The following is a 13,096-nucleotide window of genomic DNA, read 5'->3' on the forward strand; positions in this document are numbered from 1 at the left end:
TATGTTTTTGGAGATGAGGGTTTCTGTACATGTGGCGGTGCTTTAAAGAAAGAGTGAAGTGCATTGACTAGTACGATAGGCAAAGGATTTATTTCATTTTGGGTTAAAAAACTAAATTGAGAGGTGTATAGATGGAACAAATTCCAACCCTAAGACAGCGGTGCAGGTGCTGCCAACTGAGTTTCACACCATGAAATGAAGCCCAAAACCCCATTGTGGGGCAGCTGCCCTGTCGGCTATGTCATCTTCTCTTATCACTGAGCTTAATACCTTTGAATAATGAGGGGTTTCATTATCTTCACCACGTAATAAAATGCCCATCCGCTGTCTTTTTCCTTGTTTCAGGAGACTTTATCAAAAAGGTTTTGAAGTCCCGAGTTTTGTCATGGCATGGTGTTTTTGGAGTGGGAGACAGAGCGTGCAGGGACTTGTCTGCAAGGACACCATAATCGAGTGACTCCCCTCTTTTATGCCACGCCCTTTGCAGCCCATCCCAAGGCAACCAAATTGAAATTACCCACAATATATACATTTCATGCACTGGTTGGAACTTGGTGGTTGTTTTGCTTGTGTGAGAGAGTAGGAGAAATCATGGATCGTCTTTGCCTTCGTTTCCCATTCAACCCTAACTTGACCCTCATGGAGAGGACTGATAATCCTCTTCTTTCTCAATTTCCCATGGCCATTGCAGACCAAGGTCGCGCGACATCATCATGGGAGATCTATGGATCAATCTGTCATGGTGAACGTCGCAATGAAAAAGAGGAGGAAGAAGAGGAGGAAGAGGAAGAGGAAGAAGAACCTTTCTTGAGCCTCCGGCCGCCAGGTCAGAGGCGGAAGCAAGGCGTGGCCACTCACCAAGCTTCGTCGACTTCAGAAGCAGAGGATAAGGTGACAGTTGCCTTGCATAATGGGTGTGAAAGCTCAGGTACCCATATGGGGATTCAATGCAGAGAAGGGCAGTATTGGATTCCTACACCTGCTCAAATCCTTGATGGACCTACCCAATTCTCCTGTGTTGTCTGCAACAAGACTTTCAACCGCTATAACAATATGCAGGTATCTTGCCAAATTGGCTTTTATTCGTAAAAATTACAAAGAGGTATTTGGATTCGATTGTGTATAATTTTTATCATTGTGATTGTTTGAGATTATAGTTTTATGTCGTTAATATTGTGTAAGATCTGATTTCAAGATATTAATATGCAATTTTTATCATCAATTGTCTTTGATCATGAGGTTGAAATAGATTTTCATAGTTTTTGACTTTGAATGTGTATAAAAGGATGAAGTTTCCATTGTCCATATTAAATTTGAAGCAGATTTTTAGATTCGAATCTGCAGTTTTTATCATCATAGATTTTGTATTAGGTTACTGAATTTCACTGTGTAATTTTTATATTCACTGTTTTGGATTTCAGCTTCTGGGTTCACAGTTTTGTGTTGCAAATTTATAGAAGATTTCTGGATTCAACGGAGTGACCTTTTTACTATTAATGTTTGGCAACATGATTTCAAAAGATTTCTAGGTTTTACTTTGTGCAATTTTTATCATTCTCGTGTCTAAGTTTCTACAGTTCATGTTAATAATCTGTAACAGATTTTTAGATCTGATTGTGTATAATTTTTATATTCTGCAATTTTATATAATCAATATTTTGGCTCACCATTTTACACCAGATTTCTTGATTTTGATTCTGTGATTTTTATTGTAACTTGTCTATCAAGACTTCGTTTCAATTTTCATCAACACAATATTGTAATTTATGTCTGAATTTGACTGTGGACTGTGGAGTTTCTATTATCAACGTTTCCCATTATCACTTTCGCTGCGTGAAATTCTTATCATCAAGGTTAGGTTTCCTACCATCATTTTCACCGTTAAATTTTTGTCATCAAGGTTTTGGGTCATCATTTTGGCTGTCTGAAATTCTCATCATCAATGTTTTGCATGAGATTTTTATCATCAATGTCTCGACAGTGAATTTCTAAGTTTCACTCTGTGCAAATTTTGTCATCCATGTTTTTATAATACCTTCAAATTTTATTTCTTAATTTTCAGTATATTTTAGAACATGACTTCACAATGAACTTCTAGATTTTTCTCTCTATAGTCTTTTATCACCCACGTTTGTGCGCCTTTTATCATCATTTTGGCTATGTGAAGTTTTTATAACATTTTGGGCTATACTTAAAGCTTTGTAAAAATTTCATCATCTAACACAATATTCTAAAACATGATCTCACATTGAATTTCTACTTTTCACTATGCAAACTATAGATTATTACTTTGGAATAGATTTCTAGATGAGAGCTAGTAAATTTCCACAATTCATAAGATCTGTCAATGTAGTTTTTAGTTTTGATTGTGTAATTTTCTGCATCAATGTTTCCCATCACAATGAAAAGTTACACAATCAAATCCAGAAACTGCACTGCTAGATTTCTAGATTTTGAAACTATATATAAGTTTTGTCATTACTTCATTTGAAAAAAGAAATTTATTCATGACTTAAGCTGGATGAAATTATTTTATCATCAACATTTGAAAACACGACTTCACAATGTATTCTAGACTTGTGCTACTTTTATCATCCATATTTTAGGATATGACTTCACAACACTATATACGTTTTTTTATGGGCAACATTTCACATTTGAGATCATTACTTTAGCTGTACAAAATATTATTATCAACATTTCAGAACACAACTTCACATTGAATTTCTAGACATCACCGGGCAAGTCCAATTTTATCATTCATGTTTCAGAATTTGACTTCACAATATATATTTAGATTTCATTTTATATATTTTTATGATCAGCATTTCACATTTGGGATCATCACTTTAGCTGTACAAAATTTCATCATCAACATTTCAAAACACAACTTCACACTGAATTTCTAGACTTCACCGTGCAACTGCAATTTTATCATTCATGATTCAGAATTTGAATTGACAATACAATTTTAGATTTCACTATATGTATATTTTTATGACTGGCATCTTACATTTTGCACGATTCCTTTATCTACATGAAATTTCATCATCAACATTTCAGAACATACTCTAATATAAATTTCTAGGCTTCACCATGCAAGTGAAATTTTATCATTCATGTTTAAGAATTTGACTTCACAATACAATTTTAGATCTCACTATATATATATATATATACCATCGACATTTCACATTTTGCATGGTCACTTTATCTATGTGAAACATGACTTCATAATGAATTTCTAGACTTCAGCTTGTGCAATTTTTATCATCTATGCTTCAGAATATTGACGACTTCAAAATAGATTTCTAGACTGTATTGTATCATATGTATTTTTTATCATCAGCACTTACACAATGACTTCAAAATAGATTTTATAGATTTCACATTATCAACATTTCAGACCACAACTTGACAATAGAATTTTCTATATACATTGCTACATTGCTTTTTATCATCAGTATTTCAGATTTATAAATCTACAAGTTTATGATCAGCATTTCAAATCATAACAGATATCAAAATTTGACCGTGTACAACATGTTATCATATAAAGTTCTGGATGACGATCCTTTATCAGAATGAGACAGAACCCAAAAAAAAGAAAAAACTGAATTTTGAATCCATTCCTTGTACAGATGCACATGTGGGGACACGGATCGCAGTACAGAAAAGGCCCAGAATCTCTACGAGGGACAAACCCATCTGCCATTCTGAGACTCCCATGCTACTGCCCGGCTGAAGATTGCAGGAACAACATTCACCACCCGCGTTCGAAACCCCTCAAGGACTTCCGCACGCTCCAGACTCATTACAAGCGCAAGCACGGCACCATGATGAAGGCCTTCTCTTGTGGCAAATGCAGCAAAGCCTTTGCTGTTCGTGGTGACTGGAGAACACACGAGAAGAACTGTGGAAAGCTCTGGCTTTGCATCTGTGGCTCAGATTTCAAACACAAACGATCCCTCAAAGACCACATTCGCGCCTTTGGGAGTTCTCATGCCCCTCACGCTATCCATCACTGTGATGACGATGATGATCACTGTGATGACGATTATTCGGCTACTTAATATATACAGTTTGTCAACCATCCACCATTAATGGCCTCGTCAGCTCGAATTGTGCTTTGCTTGATCAGTGAGTAAATAAATTGTACAAATCTCCAAGATGTATGGTAAGTTTAACAGGTACACGCCCACCCACAGTACGATTTCAACAATTTCGCTCCTTGTTTGCACGGCATTCATTACCTTGCCTATGGAAAAGCCTTTTTGTTCATATGAATTCGTACGGGATTTCTGAACCAGAGAATTTTCATGGTAATTTATATGCTGTTGTGTACTGACCAGTCTTTGCTCAAGCTTCACGTATTCCTGCAAACAGTAAACCTTTTTGAGAGGTCAGCAAATCAAGCAATATGGATTGTATTGTTTCTTATACTTGTTGTTTTGGTTTATACGTAGGGAATTGCATTATCTATTTATCAATTGATAGGCTGAAACGTAGATGTGGTAAGTTAAGTAGTAAGTTAAAGCTTGACGAAAATTTATGATTGAAAATATTTGAGTTGGAGTTGTAATGAGATGATTTTTCAAAGACTCAATGCCCACTTAGATACAATGAGCATTAAGTGTTCTATCTTGCATTCTCATGAGAGATCACTTTTTTGAACCATTTTAGTCATGAAATCTAGGGGAAATGACTTCTTGAAGAACCAGTGAGCTTCACCGTTGTGGAAATCACCTAAGATACAATGTGTATTAAGTGTTCCCTTTGTTATCACAAGAGATCAGTTCTTATGAACCATTAGTCATGAAACATGGCAATGAATGATATATAAGATACATTATTGAAGGTAAAAGATTGTAAATGTAGTAGTAAGTTAAGCTTGATGAAAAATTTATGATTAAAAATATCTAAGCTGGAGTTGCACTAAGATGATTTTTGAAAGACTCAATACCCATCTAGATACAATGAGCATTAAGTGTTCTATATTGCATTCTTGTGAGAGGTGGCTTTTTGTGAACCATTCTATCCATGAAACCTAGGGGCTTGAGTTTTACTGAAATGACTTCTTGAAGAACACATGCTTTGCCTTTGTGGACATCACCTAGGATACAATATGCATTAAGTATTCCCTTTGTTATCATAAGGGATTGATTCTTGTGAACCATTAGTCATGAAGCATGGCAATGAATGGTATATAAGATACATTATTGAAGGTAAAAGATTTGTTAATGTAGTAGTAAGTTAAGCTTGACAGAAAATTTATGATTAAAAATATTTGACTTGGAGTTGTACTGAGATGATTTTTGAAAGACTCAATACCCATCTAGATACAATGAGCATAAGTGTTCTATATTGCATTCTCATAAGAGATGACTTTTTTTGAACCATTCTATTCATGAAACCTAGGGGCTTGAGTTTTACCGAATGACTTCTTGAAGAACCAATGCTTCACCTCTATGAACATCATCTATGATACAATGCGCATTAAGTGTTCCCTTCATTATCATAAGAGATCAGTTCTTGTGAACCATTAGTCATGAAACAAGGTAATGAATGGTATGTAAGATACATTATTGAAGGTAAAGGATTTGTAAATGGAGTAGTAAGTTAAGCGGGTTTACCTTTGAGGAAACTTTATAGCTAGAGTTGTACTGAGATGATTTTAGAAAAACTCAATACTTTATCTTTATGAATATCACTTAGATAAAATGAGCATTAAATGTTCTATACATTCTCATGAGAAATGGGTTCTTGTGAAGCACTTTACTCATGAAACCTTGGTGCGTGAATTTTACTAAGATGACTTCTGGAAGGTCCAATGCTTTACCTTTGTAGACATCACCTAGATACAATGTGCACTAAGTGTTCCCTTCATTATCATAAGAGATCGGTTCTTGCAAACCAATCTCTCATAATAATGAAGGGAATATTTGGTGCATAAAATATGGTTGCTTGAGTTGTATTCAGATGACCTCTAGAAGGCCTATTGCTTCACCTTCGTAAACATGACTTAGATACAATGAATATTAAGTGTTCCATTTGTTCTTGTGAGGGATGGGTTCACCACTAGTCATGCAAACAGCTTAAACGTCACATGCCATGGCTTGATTCTTAGGCTAAAAGTGTTAAATAGTCAAAGTTAACTTACTTTTTCTAAGCTTAATTCTTTCCTTAGTGTGTGATGTTTAATCATGAAACATGAGTGCTTGAATTTTACTAAGATGACCTCTTTGAAAGCTCAATGATTTACCTATATGAATATCACCTAGATACAACAAGCATTAAGTGTTATATTCGTTCATTCTCATGAGAGATGGGTTCTTTTGAGCCAGTGGTCATGAAAGATGGGTACTTGAGTTGTACTAACATGACCTTTAGAATACCCAATGCTTCACCTTTATAAACATCACCTAGATAAAATAAGCATTAAGTTTTTTGTTCATTCTCATGAGGGATATGATCTTGTGAACCACTCACTACTCGTGAAACATGGGTCAATGCATTTGGCTCAAAAACTATCACACATTTACTATAGAAATATATCTTGTGTCAAATTCCAAATGCATGATACGTTTAATAGATTATGAGTAATTTAATGGAGCGATTATCCTTTAGGTTAGGTTTATCAAGAGGGAGTAAAATAGATTACATAGAGCTTAGGCAATATTCAAATTGTTTAAGTTATCCAAGTCATTATTATCATTGCATTAAATAGTTAGAATAGTAAATAATAAATTAAAATGATTAAAAATGATTTAAATCTTATATTAGGATGTTAATGATTTCATTTAAAAATAATATTGTGAAATGGCAAGGCTTGTTTTTTTATAGTGCCTACAATCAAGGTTCAATTTCGTAGGCCTCTAAGATATTGTATCTTGATTTGCCTACAAGATGTGGATTTAGGTTCGACTGTACTCCCATATCATAGGTACCCGAGATACGTGGTGCATCATGCTAGACTTGGTTGCAAGGATTGATATATGTATATATGTGCGTGTACATATGCACATACATATATGTGTTTACACACACACACACACACACACACACACACACACACACACACACACACACACACACACACACACACACACACACACACACACACACACACACACACACACAATTATTTAAATATTAAATATTCATAATCTTATGTTATAAGTATCCCAAGAGAAATATTCAATGAATTATTGAAAAAATAGTTTGAATATTATTTCAAATTTAAAAGAATTATTAAAAGGGTGTAGAATTTTAATATTTTTATTTCAAAATAGAAATAAAAGTTATGACGTAATTAGAATTATTATAAATAATTACTCTTTAATTTTGAAGACTTTATTGTTTTCTTTTTCTTTTCTAATTGTGAGCAACTTAAAAATAGATAAAATGAGGTGTTATAACTTACATGAGAGATGGCTAGATTGAATATTTGAGAACTTAAGATTATACATATAAGGAACATAATTTTATAGATGTGTCTATCTATGCTCCACCCTAATTCAATATACCAAATATACTAGGAATAAAAAATATAGAAATATCTAATTTAGGAACTCATATAATCACAAAGAAAGGGATAGATCACTCATTCCAAGTCTATAATGTGTTGATAATGATTTTCCTTGGAAATGTTTTCCATCACTCTCCAAAGTTTTATCTTCTTGTCTATAATTGTAAAGTGAATTTTAAAAATGATATCTATGGACCCCTCCATTACATTTCTTATCTCTCCTTTTTTCCTAATTTTTCATTTTGTGCTATTTTGAGCTTGCATATCAATTTAATTTTTCCCTCCCATTTGGTCATATTTACTTAACCTACTTATTTTTGTCATGAAATTAGGCTACTTTATAAAGTTTTTCACTTAATTTGTTGAGGGGGCAACATACTCTTTATTCAAACATTTGGGGCATAAGACCATTTTTAATATTTCTTTAACATAGAACTTGAAATTGCATTTTGTCAAAGACGAGAAAATTTTCAACATAAAAACCTAATTTTATTCCATAATCAATTTCGTCCAATATCTAAATGAACATCATTCATAATTATTTCTAATTCTTCTCTTATTTTCCTTTTTTTCTTTCCTAACCAAACCTAATTGACTCTAAACACTACCTCCCCCCTTTTTTGATGTTAATTAAATAATTTGATAATTTAATTAAATAATATTTTCTAATCCTTTTAATTAAATAATTTAATAAATTTAATTATCCAATTATTCAGACAAGAGCCTACAAAACAATAATACATTATCAGCCTCTTATCTGGGAGGTCTTGGGTTTGATTTTGGTCAAGCTTAATACATAATAATAATTAATTGTGACACATAATAATAATGAATCTTGGCTTCAACCTCTTACCGATCAACAAAAAATAATATTTAAAAAAAAATCTAATTATTCTATTTTTGTTAGAAAAATTAGTTTGTTTTATTCTCCCCCTATTCACAAGAATTGAATAAATTTTCATTTATGCATTCCTTTGCCATAAAAGTAAATAAGTAATTTTATTATTTAGTATTGTATATAATATTTCTCTCCTTATTCGAAAGAATAAATGTTTATTTCCCCCAAGGTTGTTCATAAAAGTAAATATTATTAATTATTTATATGTCACCAACATTACTAATTTTTTTTATAGCCATTATCACTTTTCAACTTATTCCTTTTGACATATTCCATCATTCCCCTTATTTTTTGAATTTTTATTATTATGAAATGCTAGTCATTCATCCTTTCCAAGTTGAATTTGAAGTCTTAACTATCCATTTCTCTATGTCCAAATCTATAAATTCAAATCTCCTCCTCCTCTACATTAACCGTGTAGTTCATAGTCTTTTCTTTTATCATTCTTGTAGATTTTGGAGGGCAACTATTACTTATTTTTGAAGGAGGCACCTAAGAAATGGAGGCTCACAACAAGAAGAGTTTTATTTTTATTTTTTGATTTCTTAGGTTCATTTGATTCAGTCACATTTCTTCATGTCTTTTATCAATTATTAGCACACTAAATTTTTATTTTGGTTCGAAAGTTTAGTGGGTGATCCTAGGAAGATCATATCATTTAGGCATTTAAAGCTTACATAGATTAATTGATTTCCAAGATAATTTTTAGATCAATAGGGTAAAACTATTTTAGGAGTTAATTTTACTTAAGCAAAAGAAACTAGATATAAAATTTCTAAAGCCCTTGTTAAACACCAAATTATATCTTTCTACTATCACATCCACTAGACATTGTTTGGGTATTAAATAAAATAATTACATGCCTTTCTTGTGTTTATATATAAATTGCATACACATTTTATAGGTAAATTGCAAGTGCATTGGTCATAGTTTAAGCACCTCAAGTTTGATTTTGATTACATGTTCTATTTTTTCCTACTTCAAATCTTCCACTTTACATCACCAAATATTTTAGGCTAAATTTTAAATTCTTATGTTTCTAGTTAAGATCTTCAGAGATTCCAAGCTAAACAAACTTAACCAAAAACTAAAGATCACAAACCAACATTTTTTAATAATGGTGGCTGCCATTCACCTATGATACTATTACAACAACTTGCATAAATAGATGACACTAATTTCTTTTCAAAAGTAATTCAAACCAATTCATAAGAAATGGTATTTAGGAAAATAGAAAAGTCCACACCTAGAGCTAGAATTTTCGTAGAGAAGAAACATGCTTAAAATGTGGTAATATGACCTTGAAAATATACCACTTTAATTGTACTTTAGCATTAGACTATGCTAACTATCTTCCAAGTAAAATAGATAGCAAAATAAACTACAATTTCTAAATGGAGATAACATTATATCTTGTAGAAGCTAAAAAAATAACATGCAATGAATTTTGAAAATTTATAATACAAATATTGACATTACATGAGCTCACAACAATTACTTAATGCTTAATATTTATCAAGGTAATTAACAATTATTATAGGTTAATGATGGGATTTCCTAATCAAAATCAAACTAAACTAAAGCTTAAGTTCAAAACAAAAAGAGTACATGTATGAATAGAATGAGTGAATTCAACAATACAAATTATGTCCACAACCATGATTTTTTTCTAAAATATCTCTTGTATTAGATGAGAGTTCCCTAGGTTCGACACTTGATTTTCTAGAGTGAACTTGTTAATTTTAGGACAGAATGGGTTTTCTATTACAAAAATTAAATCAATTGATGGAGGAAAAAAATAAACTAAAAATTGTAAATGAAGGATCCTAAGATGATAAGATTGTGTGTCCATAATTTTAGGTAATATTCATATTTTCTTGCATTTTATTTTGGATTGCAATCATATGTTGAGTTGTCAAGTCAACTTATTTTGTAGGTCTACTCATATATATATATATATATATAGTGTGTGTGTGTGTGTGTCAGAGAGAGAGAGAGAGAGAGAGTTCATACTTCAAGAATAATTTACTTAAAGTATGACCTTTACTAATTATTAAAGATCATTAGTAATTAAAAATATAGGAGAAATATGTGTATATTACAATATACTCTTAGACTAATGCTCTTTATTAAACCTAATTTTATAAATGTAAAAAATGATTAAAGATAACAATATAGAAAAAATCTAAACAATCTTAGATAATATTAATGTAAATTAACTTCTAAATGCTCTAATTCTAACCATTCCTAAAACACGTTTTCTAAATATAATTGATCATGAATTTATGCATATTGGGTTTTGTTAATAAAGAGCCATTGCAAGTAATCAATGAAAATTGCATACTGAATTATCACATATTGAAGTTAGGGGAATAATGAAGGTAGCATATCAAGAAACTTGATTATTGGGCTAGTTCTACATGGTGTGAGATCAATCACACACATTGCAAGCTAGACTCACTATTAATATATGTAAACATAGGCATAGGTTAAAGTTGCAAATAAATGAATACACATCTTTATAAAGATAAGTTAAAGTCAAATGTGTAAGAACTAAACATAAACAAATAAAGATGGTGAATTGGAAAATGATTTTAAATTGTTATTAATAGAAAAAAATATAGATACATTAATAAGTTGAAAAGTTGTTAGACTCTATATGTGATAGAAATAAAATTTGTACTTTAATTCTACTATTACTAATCTAACAAATAGAATAAGAAAGACCAATGATAGAAGGGCAAAAAAGTTATTAAAAAATATAAAAGATATTATTTAATTAATTATGAATCCTTATTAAAATTGTTTAGAGTTGTAGAAGAGATTCTTATATGGAGATTTTTTTCTTTTAAATTTGTATTCTTAAATTTATTTTCATAATTATTTTGAATTAATCAAAGGGATTTCCACATTGTACATAACATAGTTTGATGGTTAAATGGTGCATAACATAGTTTGATGGTTAGATAATTCAACTTTGAATAGCACTAACTTATGTTGGACTCTTGTTAACATGGATATTGTATTCTTATTGACCTATTGTGCTTGCATAAATGTTACTCTCTCATTGATTCATTGTGCATGCAACTCATTATTCTCTTATTGATCCATTGTGCTTGTAAGTTTGAACATGTGCATTGGAGATGTTGTTCTTATTGTCTTTGTGCTTTTGCTTAGCTTTTTTGGCATTGACTTGTTAGCTTTACCCTCACCAATCCATTGTTCTTGCAAGATTGAACTTTTACATTGAACTTATCGTCATTCATGCTGACTTTACCTTCACTAGTCTAGTTTGCTTGTAGGTTTGAACATTTAGATTAAATCATTATTGTTCATGTTGTATTTGTGTCTTTACTCAAGTTTATTGGCTTTCAAGTTGGCTTTACTCTTAATTGATTCATTGTGATTGCATGTTTGAACATTTGCATTGAAGTTGTTGGGATTCATGTTGTATGTATGTATTTGCTCAATTTAGTTGCAATTCATGTTGGCTTTATGTTTTGTGGTCCATTTTGCTTGCAAGTTGGAACATTTGCATTAAAGTTATTAGTGTCCATGTTGGCTTTTTGCCTTTGTTCAGATCTATTGGCATCCATGCTAGCGTCCTTGTAAGGTCAAACTTTTACATTGAAATTATTGATGTTCATATTGACTTTGTGTCTTTTCTTGACTCTCTATGAACATTCATATTAACATTTGCTCTATAACTTCTGAATTTAGACTATTCACATTAATTTTATATATCCAATTTTTAAAAAGCAATGGAAACTTTAATTCGAAATTTTCACATTACCCATCAAAAATATAAAAAAAGATGTCATTAAAGAAACCTAGCACGGCTCATTATACTCTGAAAAAGTTCTTGTGGTCATTTTCATCTTGCTATATCGCTGTTGTTTGAGAAGAAAGAAAAGAGAGTCAATGAATCCTTTCTAAAGATGATATGAAATGCATTGAAATCTGTTGCCTTTGAATCAGAACTCTATTAAACTCCATGCACGCTTTCTATACGCTTCGCAGTCGGTAGCTCAATTAATAAAGCACAAAAAAAAGGAAGTTGGTGACTTAATCTGGTGGAACAGAAATTGCGAAAGCTATAAGTGGAATCTTGGGAGAATGGCGGTGCTTTGTGGGTCCTCCTTGTCTCACTATTATCTTTCCACACTCAAAGCTTAAGCCTATGTTCCCCTGCCAAATTTATTTCTCGAAGTTGACAGTTTGTGGAGCATATTTGAGTATTTTAGCACTCTTGTTATTATTTCTAAAATCCATATTGTTTGGGAAACATTTGGATATTATATACCTATTGACCAAAGTTAAGCCTTTGTTAGTTGGATGGGGTGGTTGACAAATAGCTCATCTTAATCTTATGATTGTGTTTAGATGTGATTGTTCTAAGAGAATTGTAATTGATTTATAAGATGCTGGTAATATAGATATTTGTATGGATAAAAAATTGTATAGACTTTTGTAATCTATAAAAAAAATTGAATGATGTTTTCAGGCTTGTTCATGTTAGTATTTTCTTATCAATGTTTTTAATCACACTCTACACTCTATGATCTACCATCATTGATGTGTTTCCCATCACATTCATGATTTATCATCAATTTTTTTTTGAATGGAGGGTTCAGACCTGCGAGGCAACCCAGTGAGTCATGAAGCCTACG

General features: G+C 31.7%; 1 protein-coding gene across 1 annotated transcript; it reads left to right on the plus strand.

The window, feature by feature from the left end:
* The first annotated feature begins 270 nt into the window (after positions 1–270).
* LOC149529151 (zinc finger protein WIP6-like) lies at positions 271–4,440 on the plus strand. The gene is made up of 2 exons (XM_089810413.1): positions 271–1,059; positions 3,642–4,440. The coding sequence occupies exons 1-2, from the start codon at positions 391–393 to the stop codon at positions 4,071–4,073; spliced, it is 1,101 nt and encodes a 366-aa protein (XP_089666539.1). The 5' UTR covers positions 271–390; the 3' UTR covers positions 4,074–4,440.
* The last annotated feature ends 8,656 nt before the right edge of the window (positions 4,441–13,096 follow it).

Source organism: Cupressus sempervirens, chromosome 11 (assembly GCF_028749045.1).
Source record: "Cupressus sempervirens isolate cs-2001-9-10 chromosome 11, ASM2874904v1, whole genome shotgun sequence".
In the NCBI taxonomy this organism is placed as follows: Eukaryota; Viridiplantae; Streptophyta; class Pinopsida; order Cupressales; family Cupressaceae; genus Cupressus; species Cupressus sempervirens.

Coding starts and splice junctions, on each gene's coding strand:
- LOC149529151 (XM_089810413.1), top strand. CDS start 391: ATGGTGTTTTTGGAGTGGGAGACAGAGCGTGCAGGGACTTGTCTGCAA. Junction 1,060..3,641: donor ACCGCTATAACAATATGCAG/GTATCTTGCCAA, acceptor TTCCTTGTACAG/ATGCACATGTGGGGACACGG.